Genomic DNA, 15,565 nt, shown 5'->3' on the forward strand with positions numbered 1-15,565 from the left:
CTGCAAGCATTACCCAGCTCAACAAAAGTAGCTTTAAAAATCCACTAAACCAGGTGTACAAAAAAAAAAAAAAAAATATGGATGGCCAGACAGTGACCGCACCCAATCTGATGCGGTCATGGTTCAAGAATACAAAGGAGGGTTGAGTACATGAACTGGTAGCGGAGAATCCTCCATGCACATAGTTAGAAATACATCTGCTTTCATTTGGGTGCATTGCAAAACAGAATACACAATTATTTGCAAAAAATGTAATGTGAAGGCGCTCATTTAAGAAAAGTATGACAGTTTTCCACAAGCAGAGCTCTTAAAAACTTCTTGCCTTGAATCATATTGTAACTCAGTTGGGTTCCCTTTATTTTGTAAATCACTAAGTTACTAAACCCACAACAGTAAATTAAGTCTTTATATGCAGTAAAACATGTTTGTTATACTCACTGTGGAATCCAAGAGGTTAATCCTTTGCATTGTGTAAAAAGGCTGTTTGATCCTATCTGCTCTGATGCTCCCCTTCTACTGTCCCCAATGCATCTGCTGATAGTACAGAGCTCTAGGAGTCATTTTGCACATGCTCAGTTTGGTGTAAATTTCTGAAGTTTTTTTCTCTTTAGGAGGGTGCATGTGATCAGTACAGGGCTAATCAGCACTGTCCAGACAGAGGGCCAGGGGTCATGCAGCCTCATAGGACAGTCAGACGCGAATGAAAACTTCTCCTACAAGCTTTAACCAGTGCTCAGCTGGGACACTCATAGAAGTCACAAGACTGCTACATACTGCTGACAAGAAAAAGGTATTTATCAGTTTTAGATTTACTACAATAATTGCATTTCCATGTTCTGTGTACTGTGGGAGACCAGATATAGTGAATGCAGGGGTATGGGTTTAGTCACACTTAAGTAATGGCTCATCTCTAATACAAAAAAAAAAATAAAAATAAAAATGGTTCAGATGGAGGTGCACTTAACTCCGTACTAGTTTTTCTTGGATTCATATGCAAGCATATACAAAACACAAAATCACCAAATCTAGCTGCTTGAACACGTCAATGTATTTTCAAAAGCCATTTTTTAATCTTTTTAAACCCGATGTCACATGGATTCTACCTGCGCGGCGTGTTGAGTAGGTCCTCGATCTCCTCTTCACTGTCACTGTCGCACTGACATTCCGAGCTCCTCTTTCTTTTTCTACATTCACAAGAGCCAGATGGCTTAGAGGATTCTTGGCCTAGAAGTTTACTACTTAAAGAGCCCATAGTCACTTCCTGTGGAAGAGAATTACCAAACAAAAGTTATTCAGTTATGTAAAAGTAATGCATTCATTTTAATATTAGGCCATGTTCACATTTGGGATCTCGGGCAGAATCACGATTCCAAATTGCACTGCCATCCTGGTAAAACAGAGCATTTGAGTGCCATTAATTTTAAAGGTAACAAGCTTTATGCAATGTGGTTTGCCACTACAATCACAGCAAAACTGTACCATGTTTTACGTGCCATTAAAAAAATGAATGGCACACAAACAAATGCTGCATTTTGCCAGGATAGCAGTGTGATTTGGAATCGCAGCCATGGTTGCTTTGATTTTGCCCAAGATCCCAAATCTCTAGCTGTGAATGAGGCCATACTGTACATTAGGCGGAAACAATATACACACACACACACGAATGTGCAAACTGATGCTAAACACTTAGTTGTCAGAAAAACTAGCAACAATAATGGAGCAGCAAAGAAAATGTGGAAGGAGACAGAAGCTGTACATGGCTGCTGTGATGAATGTTTTAGTGTATTTTAGAAGTATGGAACGCCTAGCAAAATCATCTCAATATACGGTAGACATACCTATAGTATATGTATTTCAACTATCTTTTGTACCAAAGGAATTCGAATTGTCTGCAGCCAGTTCTGTGTGTCGCACAGCCTGACCAGACAGCCTCTCCAGGTTCCAGTCTTCCATTGCAGTGGAAAAGTGCCTCAAAAAAGTATTCATATTGAAATTTTCCATATTTTGTCATCTTACAACCAAAACCGTAAAATGTATTTTATTGGGATTTTATGTGATTGACCAACACAAAGTGGCACATAATTGTGAAGTAGAAGGAAAATGATAAATGGTTTTCAAAATTTTTACAAATAAACATTACCCACTGTCAGCTGACGTCACAGAGCTGCTGTAGGCTCTTGAAGGATTCTGACTATATTGTTGGGAACCACCCAGCGGGCTCCGGCTCTCAGTGCATGGCTGACAACTGAAGCCAGCGGCTCCTGCCCAACGCTCCAATGAGCGCTGACAGTCACTGCTTGGTCTTAGAGCCAACAAGAATGATGCTGCAGCATACCGATACGTCTATAGGTTTGCTTTTTATATGTCTCAGACTTCTCGTTTAAAGTCAAGTTGGCCAAAAAATAAAGCAAACTCCGCCCCCACCAACATGCAGGATTTGAGACTTGTTTTGTCTTAGGGAGATCTAACAGGAGGGATACGTGGCTTATCTTATGGTGGTGCAGCAGTCTATGCTGGTCTCTTCTGTCCTGCAGAAAACATGGACAGGCCCTCACCATAACGTACAATGTAGGACTTGCAGTCAAGTGCAATGTTTGTGATTACAGCAGCAGGACCGGAAAAGAGAAGCAAACAAAAACGGAGGAGGACTGCTTGTCCCTACAAGACCAGGCAGGGAGGAAGCCGGCAGGACCATAGGACAGGCAGAGCACAGAGCAATGACTGACAGTCAAATATATAGTAAAAACAAGATCTAAAAAAAAACAGTATTGGATAAGAAGGGAGGAAGAAAAGGAAGATGAAGTGGTGCAATAAAGCAATGCTGGGATAAAACACCTAAAGCATATATAAACCCAAAACCAAAAATGTAATATATTGCAGCTTACCATTCCTTAAATGTGGTGGCTAAAATTAGTTTTTACTGTTTTTCCTTCACCTGTTGATCTGTCTCTCAAGTCTGGTTTTTTTCCCAACTTACTTTAAACACACCAAGCTGTCCAGCAAAAGTGTCAGAGGGTTGAATCTTTATCTATATTCCCCTCGCACACATTCATGGAAGTGCGGCTCATCAATGGAGGGTGCTGTAGCGACTACCAGCTGGGACTGGAAACATCATAAGCAAATGTACATATTGGCCAGCACACCATTGATCTCCGATATGGATAACATGCCCAACGAGGGGACCTGCGCAGCTCCAAAACATTGCACTCTTGTGATGTGATCTTTTGCAATAAAAACCTTTTCGGGCCATACTGGAGATCCATGGCGTGCTGGCGAATATGTACGTTTAATTAGATGGTTGAGAAAATCACTGAACACTGGAAGGGGTGCTTCCAATGATCAGCTTTTATTAATTTATGGAAAACCTTTACTCCACCCCCCCACCCAAACAACAAACAAACCCACACACGTTTCTGTTTGCTGGAGTTAGGCTTTCATTTTTTTAGTCACTTATCTAAATCCCATAAAAAATTTACTGATCCATCCAACACCATCCTCTCCACAGGCTGACAACGGTGCTGTCCAAGAACAGTTACATTGCTCCTGTATAGATAGGATGGAGGCATCAGCATAGCCTCCCCAAGTGTTCCTGGTGAAAATGAAAGGAAATAAAAAATAATAAATGCAGCAGCCATATCTAAAGATATCAATCAAAAAATCACCAGCGCCAAAAAATTTTGTGAAATTATTCCCAAAAAATGCTGCTGCTCCTTACTAATAAAGTTAAAAAAAAATAAATAAATAAATTTCTATATATATTAAATAAAACACACATATACATACATATACACACACACAGCGCAAATAAATATTGTATATACACATACACACATCTCAAAAAACTCAGGTAGTGCAGAAAAAATATTAATATTTTGTTAAGATAGTCCCACTCCAAGTAATATAATTAGGATATAGTGAATAGAATAAAGTCCTTGTTCCAAGACCCTTGACTTGTGTTATAATCACACACCACACTCACCAGATATTGGTGAATAAAACGCTTTAAATTTGGACTCAGGAATCCAAGATCCCCTTGGATCATCCTCCAATCTCAAGGTATAGGTAGAAATCCCAAATTGTAGGTAAGACTATTGTCTCTTAATGCCTCAGAAATCCAAACTGGAATTTAATCTGCCTCCAACCTCCAGGCCGACCAAAGACCACACTCCATAAGAAGATAATTTGTGCAGAAAAAAAAAAAAAAAAAAAAAAAAAAAAAAAAATTATATATATATATATATATATATATATATATATATATATATATATATATATATATATATATATATATATATATATATACACACACACACACACACACACACACACATATACACATATATATACACACACACACACACACCAAACCACTCACTTCTTAAAAGATCGGCGTGCACTCCACTCCACGTGATACGTAAGACGGCAAATGCGTCTACGCGTTTCATCCCTCCTCCAGGGCGTTTTTAATATTTTTTCTGCACTGAGTATTTTTGAGATGTATATACAATATTTATTTGTGTTGTTTTTATATATCTAAAAATAAGCAAGCTACAATAATGACTTTTGTTTTGGGGTTTAGATACACTTGAAGTACTGTAAAAGATAGATGTTCTGTTACATGGGTGTGCCTTAAGAGTGCTTTTTTGCACCTGCAATATGCTGGATCTTTGCCTGCAACATATATTATTCATCAAAGTTCAGTTGAGGGGATGTATACAGCATACAAAGCTTCCTTAGCATTTAGTATTTGGGGATTTGAAGACAGCATCTTCATTCTTTTATGCATGCATGAAAAAAAAAAATAATAATATATTGCTATGGAAATGCCTACAATTGTTTGCATTATTTTCAACCGCCAAGGGAAAAAAAAAAAAAAAAAAAAAGTGTACACCTTCCACCTTTGCAGCATATTGCATATTTGTCTTTCAGTACTACAGGTCCTCTATGTAAACTGCTTAGATGGCCATGATTTTTAGCTCTGCTCAGTCATCCCTGCTATACTGCATACCTTGGTATTTAAAATTACTATGCATCAGGGGGTCAGCAACCTGTAGATCGTGATCTACCAGTCGATTGGGACCTGACAGCCGGTAGATCGTGGTCTAGGCTTGCTGTCCCACCATCCCAGAACATCAACTAGAGTGCAACACAGAGGGACAACTTGCAAAGTTGGAGCTGTAGTAAGGAGCAAGAGCCGCATAAGCTGATGCCTCCACTGTAGGGCCGGTTCCTGTCCCATACGGAGTGATACCAACTGCACTCCACTTCTTATCCCAGCTAGCGGTCTTCAGAGTGGTGCCAGCAGCAGGAAAGAAGAGATCTTCAGGTCAGTGTGAAGCAGTACATGGGGCAGAATAGGTTGCTTTCACACTGGTGCTCTGCGGTTTACCCACACCATGAGTGCAGCACAGTGTACCTGCAGCTTTCTTGCAGGCTTGCAGCACTTAACCATAGACTTCTATTATATCCTGTGGGTTTGGTGCACTTTCTGAAAGCACACCAAAACTCCAGAACGCTAACCCAGGAAAGTCGCAGATGCACTGTGCTGCACCCGCTGTGCAGGTAAACCGCAGCACATCAGTTTGAAAGCAGCCTTATAGAGGGCTCAGAACAGTAAGGGTTCCCCTACATTTGCAGTTTGAGGGTGCTAAAACACCATAGTTAAGACAAATTAAGTGTTTTTACCATCCCCGCCCCAACTGCACCCAGTTTAGCTACAGTGACCAGAGGTGTACAAATGCCGCAGCAGCAGGAGTTATACTCCCTGGCATGGTTGAAGGGTGTAGCCACTGCCAAGCATGACCCATTCAAGTGAATGAGGTTGCTCTGCACCTTGTGCAGTACAGCAAACAAGGGGTTACAGCAGGCAGCGTTGTTGCTTTCCCACCATCTGCTTTAACCCCTTGGACCCCAAAGAAGCATGCAGTTGCAGGGCACTTAGAGTGGCCCCATTGACCTGAATGGGTCATGACTGGCAGGCTGTAGCTCCCACCAAAAGCAACAGGGGGTTGCAGCATGTGTACACCTTTAGCTGCTGCCTCAGTAGCTTAAGGAAGCAAGTATGGGGGCGGTAAAACTGCAACTCAATTGCAGGGTTTTAGCACCCTCCCAACTTTGCTAGCTCTAAGGGTGCTGCTGTCAGCTATATACAACTAAGGGCACATTAACAAGTGCAACAGGCACTGCTGCTCCTCTGAAAAACGATCCAAGTGTGAGACAAGTGGTGAGGAGGCGATATGTTGCCTCCTCACCACCTGATTGCTGTACAATGCACACGATTGCAACACGGTAGTACGGCAATTAGAGGTTTAAATGGGGGGTGAGGAGGCAACACTGTACCCAGTGATCTTTGACTTCTCCCATGTTGTTCAGGTAGATCTCCACCTCTTTAAAGGCTGCCTACTCCTGATATATACCATTCTAGATTTCTTTACCACCTGCCTTTTGAATAATTAGCATTACAAACACTGGCATTTTTCCTTCCTATAGGTTGACTATACACCTCGCCCCTGCTACCCCTGATGCCTGAAAACAAATTAGATCAGCACACTGTGCTGCGCAATACAGCTACATGGGCTCAGTTTATAACCCTTGTTACATTTTCATTACAGTATTCATTTGGCCACAGACTGGGTGTAGCGTGATTGTATGAGTGTTTTACATGCGGTTTCCTCTGACTGCTATTAGACTATTCTATTATTATGTGTGTTTTCTGACAGTGTATCAAAGATGCAGCATGCAGGACTTTGAGGAGCCTTCATGAAAACAAGCAAGTCTAATAGAGGTCTATAGAAACCGCACAATCGTGATGCGGTAAAACCCCAGCTCACCGGTGTGAACCCACTTTTAGGCTAGGTTTGCATTGGTACGGTTCTGTGTGCTGCGTTTGCACAGGCATAGCATCCTATTCAATTGAATGGGCTCGTGCCTGTGTGTTCCTGCTGTTAAAAAGATTCCTGCATTATTATTTTTTTTTAAATGCAGCCACAAGAAAACCACATGGTGGAGGAAACTGGACCTTGTTTTTCAGTGCGTGGGAATGCCATTAAGAGTTAGGCTCCACTCAAACCTGAGCGTTTTGTAGTTTGCAGCTCCACAATGCTCAGAGAGGACAATAAATAAATAAAAAAAAAAAAAAAAAAAAAAAAAAAAAAGGGGGGGGGGGGGGGGGGGGAGCTCAGTTCGGGCAGAATGCTGCTTTTTGAAGCACCCCTCCCCCATGTACTGAAAAGCACAAATTGGGCATTTATATACATTTTCTACAGTGACCCACAAAGAAACGATCAAATATTGCCATGAAATAATCAAAAATCCATTTTGGTCAGCATTGCCAAGCAAGATGGAGGAGATGGTGTTTCTTTTTGATCCCATGACCTTTATCTGGATGGTGAGTGAGCATTTGTATGATCCTCAAAACTACCATTACAAGTACTGAGAGAGCAAGACGGGGGCATGGGAGCAGATTGACAGTTTTTTCCAATTGGTAAGATCAATGTTTTGCATTTGTTTAGCAACAATACTTTATGGTCTCCCTCACTGGTTGCAACCTGTGTATTAGTTTGCTTACCATTAGGGATGCTTTTTTTAAATATTGGGGTCCTCCACAGCCTGCCTGACACCACCCCCCACCCCAAAGAAAAATATTAAAGCGATATGCTATACCTAAAAAAATGCACACATTATTAAAAAAAAATCATTGATTTTTATTATACATTTTTATTAGTATTTTTGTTTTTAAGAAAAATATGATACGCTTAAATATGAATGCAGCCATAATGGTCGCCCCGCATATTTTCTTTAAAGCAGCAGATTGTGTGCAGCTACAGGAATACAATTTACATGCATTCCACACCAATGTGAACCATGCCTTAGTCTGTGCATGGAACAACAATACACATCAGGCAGATAAATGAACAGTATTTTTAAAACACATTAAACTTTCCCTTAAAGGATTATGTATGGGAATGTATGCGCTAGCCTGGAGTTCTGCTTTAATCACTGCAAATTTGAATGTGCAATCCTTCCAACTAGCCGATTAGTGTCACGGTGATTATGACAGTTAAAATTTACATGAAACAAAATATTACTTCAAAGATTTTTCTCCCTCGAAGGAGCCAATTAACAATCATGCATGGCACAGAAACAGACGAAGACACCAGAACATGAAAACCATTCTGATCAGAGAGACCAGTGGAAGATAGGCACTGCATGGAAAACAGGCACTGCATGCATAACAGATGGAACTGCATCAAATCAAGTTCCTGCGCAAAACAAAAAAGGTGTAGGACAAGGATTTAAAGAGAAAATTCCCAGAAAACATCACACAATATACTGTAGTCTAGGAAAGTATCTGAACATATTAGGAACATCAGATGAAAAATTCAGAAATTAAAAATGAATAACCCTGCAATAATGTGCTTTAGTAAAAGTTCAACTGCAGCCAAAATCTTTGTTTAGCACATTGATAAGGTCAAGATCCTGTCATTTTTACAGCTGTCTGTATTACACTAGGCTGAATAAAGGCAATGTAAATGCATACAAAAATAATGCACAAACACAATACTGCAAAAAAAAAAAAAAAAAAAAAAATGCATGCCATTCATTGGTAATGGAACCTTAAACATGGCAAGCAAGATGCATGGTTTTCTGAATGAAAAAAAAAAAAAAATGAAACAAAAAACACCAAACACCATGCAGCAAATGCCACAAAAAAGAAAGGCTAAAAAAATAAATAAATAAATAAAATAAACTTCGTTGCTGCGTTTGTTGAGTGTAGGACAACCCATTGAAATGAATGAGTTGCTCTACATGAGAAAACACAAAGTACAAGCACCGGACTACATAACATGAATGGGGGCATAAAGGGTGTGGAAACCATGAGCCTCTGAGGCCAAGGGTGTACCCATTTTACAGAACAACATTACATTGATCGATATTTTGTTGAATAAAAGGATTGAAAAGGCAAAACATTTGCCTTGTGTGTTATACAAGTATATCACCTTTAACTGCAGGTACTATGGTATCATGTGGTAGAGGACCTCTACTTAACCCCAGGCCACTAAAGAAATGTGCGCAAATAAAATAAATAAATATGGATGTAGGTTTTACTTCTGCTTACAGCAGAGTGTTACATACTGTAGATCAATAAAAAAAAATTAAAATTATATACTGTATACATATGTACATGCACTAATTGCCATCCCTCTGGGTACTGTGCAAATTACTTTGAGAGTAAAAACTACCACATGTATGAACCACAGTCAATATACGCCAGTAAAGAGATTAAAGAAAATCTATTTAAAAAGTCACCGATGTGATTTAAAAAAAAAAAACAATTTATTATATATATATTTATTTATATTGGAGGCAGCCATCCTCCAACCTGTGCTTCATACAAGTTCTCTGGGAGTCATTGCACATAGTCTCACTGCCCCACAACTAGTACACAACACGAGTCAGGCAATGACTTCCCATCATCAGCCTAGTCACCACAGTGTTTTCCCTTTAAACCTCAGGAGAAGGTAGATGCATTCTATTCCACCTTCCTATCCCCAGGTGACGTGTAATTTTTTTTGGAGTATATTGTGTGTTCTGTAGTGTTTGAACCAAGCAGTCCTCAGGCTAGTTAAGTGCTTTAGAAACAGCAGAGATGTTACAACACAACAACAGATGCCGATGTGTTCTCTGCCAAGTTTCAGAGAATCAGACAAAATGTGACAGTATTCTTTTTTTCACAATTCAATGTGTAGATATAAAAGGAGTCTAGTACATACATTATAAGAGCTTATTCTTATGAGGTTCATTAATTCTTGGCCCCTTAGGGACCCATAATGTTCCTAATATGTCAGGAATAGTTTTCCAGGTGGAGGCCACTGACATTTTTTTCCCTACTCATCTTTTCTGAATGTTTTTTACTAGTTTTGCATTTGGCTAGGATCAGTGTCACTACTGGTAGCATGAGGTAATACCCGGACCCTACAGAGGTTGCACAGGCATCCAAACTCCTCCAAGATGGCACATCAATATGTTCCATTGCCAGGAGGTTTTCTGTGTCTCCCAGCAGAGTCTCAAGAGCATGGAGGAGATTCCAGGAGACAGGCAGTTACTCTAGGAGAGCTGGACAGGGCCGTAAAAGATACTTAACCTAGAAACAGGATGAGCACTGCCAGAGCCATACAAAATGACCTCCAGCAGGCCACTGGTGTGAATGTCTCTGACTAAACAATCAGAAACAGACTTCATGAGGGTGGCCCGAGGACCCAAACCTCTTCTAGTGGGCAATTACTAGTGGAAGAAAAGAGAAACAGACTACTTGCTGTGGAATACAGTAAGTTATATTCTCTATTAAACATACATTTATGTAATTGCTTCTACATGTGCTTCTTTTGCTGTCCCATACCTAGAAGCTGCAGCTTCTTTTGCTGGCCCTGTGCTCACTGCACGGCACCATACAACTTGATTGGCATTTGCCATTGAACGCCAGAATTGGCAGGTACGCCACTGGCACCCTGTGCTTTTCAGATGAGAGCAGGTTCACCCTGAGCACATGTGACAGAAATGAAAGGGTCTGGAGAAGCCGTGGTGAATGTTATGCTGCCTGTAACATCATTCAGCATGACTGTTTTGGTGGTGGGTCAGTGATGGTCTTGGGAGGCATATCCAAGGAGGGAAGCACAGACCTCTACAGGCTAGAGCTTCCTCCTGGTGCATGACAATGCCCGGCCTCATGTGGCAAGAGTATGCAGGCAGTTCCTGGAGGATGAAGGAATTGATATCATTAAACGGTCCCCATGCTCCCCTGACCTAAACCCAATAGAACACCTCTGGGATATCATGTTTCGATCCATCCAATGCCACCAGGTTGCACTTTAGACTGACCAGGAGCTCAGTTATGCTCTGATCCAGATCTGGGAGGAAATACCCCAGGACACCATCCGTCGCCTCATTAGGAGTATGCCCCGATGTTGTCAGGAATGCATACAAGCACATGGGACCATACAAACTGAGTACCATTTTGACTTGCTGTAATGACATGTCAGCAAAATGGACTAGCCTGCTGCATTTTTTCATTGTGATTTTTGGAGTGTCTTTGAATTCAGTCATTTGTAGGTTGAAAATTTTCATCAAACAATGGGGCATCCTTACGATCCTTACCCGGTCCATATTAGTATAGATATCCAGCATGATATTTTTCCCCATTGAGATCTGATGTGCTTTCAAAATGTTCCTTTCATTTTTTTGAGCAGTGTATTTGCATACTTCACCCCTCTCCCTATACGTGGGAGATAATGATTTCTGTTTTTTTATATGTACTTTGTACCTGCAACATATATGAAACAAAATATGTACTTTTGAAAACCTTTTTAAAAAAAACATTAAACCACACACTCCTACTATAGGCAGCAACGTTTTTTGGCAGAAAGACACTTTGACAAATGGCAGTGTGTCAAAAGTGCCTCTTATCTAGAACACAGCTAGCTAAACTCCATGGCTGTAAACCACTAATTAGTCTGGTTCCAGGGGGTCTGCTTGAAAACCATCCTCTGCCCGATCATAAAACAATAACTCAGTCAGTCAGTCATGACCTGTTAGGCCATTAGAGCTAGAGTGCCATAAAATGTACATTCCACGAGTCATTTTTCATACAAATTCATACACTTCAGCAGGAACTGACCACATTACTATGAAGTACATATTTGGATAGGTAATTTTAAGAGGAGTCAAACGAGACCTTGCATTACTATATCAGTACCTACAAAAGAACCTAAAGCAGTCTCTTTTATCCGGAGTGGCAAAGATATGCTAAAGTTTGGTATCTTTAATATTTAGAATTATATTCTAAATGCAATCTGCCAGTTGCTAGGATGCTACCTGTACCTATTGAAGGTTATTGACCTTAGTATGAAATTGTAAGGGATTTGGTCATAACCTTGGTTACCGCCTAACATCCATCCCCAAATGGGATGATTGGACATTTGTTCTCAGGAGACACCCCTTTGAGATGATAGAAAAAGCCTGCCAGTCTGGAGAAAAATGAGCTCCCCTTTTAACATCGATCAGGAACCACCTAAGACTTGAGAGCCAGAGCAGCCTTTTGTTCGGACGAATGGACTCTGCTCAAACAAAGGACCTTTGCAAGTATTCTGCCTTCTGAAACTTCTCTTTTATTTCTCTGTTGTTTTATTGCTCTCTTTATATATCTTTGTTACATCTTTTTCTGTAAATATTTTAATTGCACCATTTTGACCTTTTTAGTAATAAATCCTATTTTCTGAAAAGTGTTGAACTGTCTCTAAAGCTTTTAATGAAAACTAAAGAATCCCTGTCTCTGGAGAGTACTACTGTATGTAATAATCCTCTGAATACATCTGTCTGTGGTGACAGTGTGTTACAGATGCTCATACTAATATTATAGTGTTACTGCTAAGATTTGTGAGTTTCTTCCTCTGTCAAAAGGTTGAGGTGGCAGTGTGAAGGGTTAATTGCGTAATTAACCTGACCCAGTAACAATCGCTCTCAGGCTGCTGGCACATAGATTGTGGTCCCGCGAGCTGGAAAATCTTTGTGCAGGGTACAGCTGAAAGCGGCATTGTTACGCAAGTGATAGCGCGGTGCGAGATCGGCTGGTCCTTCGGTCACAAGTTGGTGAAAAGGGCTGGGTTCTGACACCGTGTACCGTCACACCATGGACTGTCTAAAAGGAGCGTATACTTCTCTATCACAGCAGTGTGATCCTGTCAAGGAAACAAACCTAAAAAATCCAAAACATTTTTAAAAATCAAGCTGGCAATGTCAGCTTTGATATTGCTCTCATTACTGGCTATCTTTAAAGCCTCAGCCAGATGCAGCTCATCCCCATACTACAGTGAAGATGCACAGACTTGGCTTTTCTCTTTATAGTGCTAGTACACAGCACAGGAGCCAGAAAGGGTAGCCAATGGAACTGGTGGTTTTTTTTTTGTATCTTTACACCCAGTGTGAATGGAGCCCAAGTCCTGGTTCACACTGGATGCAACTTGGAATGCGATTTGCATGCCCTGCGACTTGCATGCCAAGTCGCACCCTATTGTCCGCAATTGGAGTGGTCATATTGGTGCAGTTCCCACTTGGTCGGAGCCACATCTAATTGCAAAAGTAGTACATGCATTATATATCAGAGGTCTTGCAAATCACACCTGAAATCAGCGGGTACCCCGACTTTGAAATCGGGAGACTTCACTGTACATACGATTTCAAAGTCGGGCTTGATGTGAATTAAGGGTAAGGCCCCTTTCAGACACAGCAGTTCCATCAGTGATCCACCTGCTTAGCGGGGGATCTCTCCACTGATGCCCGCTGAGCAGGCGGATGACAGGTCTCTGCCCGCTCTGCTACTGCAGAGCAGACACAGCCACTGCCCGCTAATTTAAAATAGGCCGGACGGATGAAAACAGACCGCCTGTCCGTTTCCACCGAATTGTCATCTGATCCGCTGGACAGATGGGGAACCATTTTTGGCATACAGGAATGGATCGGATGCCGGCGGGAGTCAGCAGACTATTATCCTCCGACACCCGCCGGTCCATAGAAGTCTATGGATGGACCAATCTGAGAAACGAACAAGTGGACCCCATTATTCTGCTCATGTGAAAGGGGCCGAAGGCTTCCCATACAGGTAATTTGCTTTGAAACAGATTGCCTTTAACACCGAGAAACTTTCTAAATGCATGTATATCTGTTTGTTGTTACTACTGTGTAAATAGGGCTGTCAAATAAATATAGAAAGATTCAAATCAGAGATATCATTACTAAAATGGCCTTCTAGCGGAAAACATGTCTAGCAGCGACAATTGCCAACAATCTTCCTAGGCTCTCAACAGAAGCTCATTAAAATGCTGAGAAGCAGATAACCTTTCCCTACAAAGAGAAAATAATGACTTACATCCCCCTGACCTAAACAAAAATTCATTTCCAGCAACATAAAATACTCGGAAAATATCACAGGAGGAACACAAACTACATATCTGCTAGCAATAAGGAGAAATGTCTAACTGCTCACCTACAAAAATAAACACTAAAATTAGTAAAGTTTCTCACCACATTACAAACTCCATGCACGCTAGCTTAATAAACGCTCCTAGCAGCAGCTTTGGAGAGTTTTTTTTTCTGCCTCTAGAAGCAAATGGTGTTATCGTATGTGTCCATGCACAATATTTTAGTCTAAGCTTCAGCATTTAAAAGCAGAAAAAAAAGAACACCAAACCCTGAATGCTCCTAAACGCTTCCAGTTTCTAGATAAGGAGCAGGATAAGTTTACCCTTCAACAAAAATAACACCCTGAACATGGGTGCAACATATGAAAGGTGTATTTATCCTGTAACAACCAGTGAATAGCTGGTTGTTAAGGAGCGGGCCGGCAAGCCAACTGCCACGTCCTTAACAACAGGTGACTGGATGTCAGACCCTTATCCGAGCATGCAGCCCGATAGGCCATCGCCCCCTCTCCTCAACCCTACCAAGACACATGCCCTCAACATTGGGGGGATGCTTCCCCTCGCCTCCCCAAGAGCACCTTGTCCCCATGTTGATGAGGACAAGGGCCTCTTTCCCACGACCCTGGGCGGTGGTTGTGGGGGTCTGCGGGCGGGGGGGCTTATTGAAATCTGAATCTGGCCCCCAGATCCCATCTCCACTATGTGAATGAGTAAGGGGTAAATAAATAATAGTACAGATACCATTTTCAACAAGTTTTTTTTTTTTTTTTTTTTTTTAAATAAAACACAATGATGTCCCCCTTCAGTGTGCATTACAATTACATCACACAGTAGCATCACCCCCCCTGCCCCAAAGCACACCCATCATGGCCTGGAGGGGGTATTGCGCTCGCTCATCTTTCCCCCTTTCCCGGCTTGCCAGGCTGCGTGCTCGGATAAGGGTTTGATATGGATTTTGAGAGGATTTTTATTTTGTGTTAGGTTCCCCTCAAAATCCATACCAGACCCAAAAGGGACCGCCATGTCGATTTTTGTCTGGAATTTTAATTGCCGGCAATTTTTGTTTACACAAGAACAGCTGATGAGTCCTCGATTGTTAAGTATGCTGTCAGCTGGCTCGCTCCTTAACCAGCTAAAGGACAGCAAAACACCGGTACAAAAAACGCAGGCAAAACTGCCACTAATATTCGTTTTTTATCCAGCGTTTGTCTTTTTTCAGCTCCTAGTTTGCATGGAGCCTTAAAGCATTAATAAAGTCACAAGCATTAATAGCTCGATAGAAAGGTATATTATATTTACTTGTTTAAAAAAAAAAAAAAAAAAAATTTAAAAATTTTACATATCTTCAGTTGCTTCCTGGTTTTTGTCCTAGGCCAAAATGGTGTCAGAGTCTTCATGGCATTTTTTTTTTCCCTTTCATCCTGTCTGCATGCCTGAGCTAAAAAGGCAGATGGATTCTAAATAAATATACAAAAAGATCCTCCTGCGCTTAATGGAGTGCCTATGGTTGGAAGCAGCTGGCACTCAAATATAAACAAGTGAATAAATAATAAAAAATAATGCTTATAAGTATAACAAAGTAACACACGAAT

The 15,565-nt window shown here is 41.0% G+C and overlaps 1 protein-coding gene across 1 annotated transcript in view; it reads right to left on the reverse strand.

The window, feature by feature from the left end:
* GMCL1 (germ cell-less 1, spermatogenesis associated) overlaps positions 1-15,565 on the reverse strand; it is a 175,771-nt gene that overhangs the window by 128,873 nt on the left and 31,333 nt on the right. The window contains exon 2 of the mRNA XM_089687192.1: positions 1,104-1,261. Coding sequence (XP_089543318.1) covers positions 1,104-1,252 — 149 coding nt within the window. The 5' untranslated portion in view covers positions 1,253-1,261. The remainder of the gene's footprint in view (positions 1-1,103; positions 1,262-15,565) is intronic.

The sequence above is a fragment of the Staurois parvus genome, unplaced genomic scaffold, assembly GCF_062004578.1.
Source record: "Staurois parvus isolate SC_StPar_1 unplaced genomic scaffold, SC_StPar_1.0 ptg000420l, whole genome shotgun sequence".
Taxonomy (NCBI): domain Eukaryota; kingdom Metazoa; phylum Chordata; class Amphibia; order Anura; family Ranidae; genus Staurois; species Staurois parvus.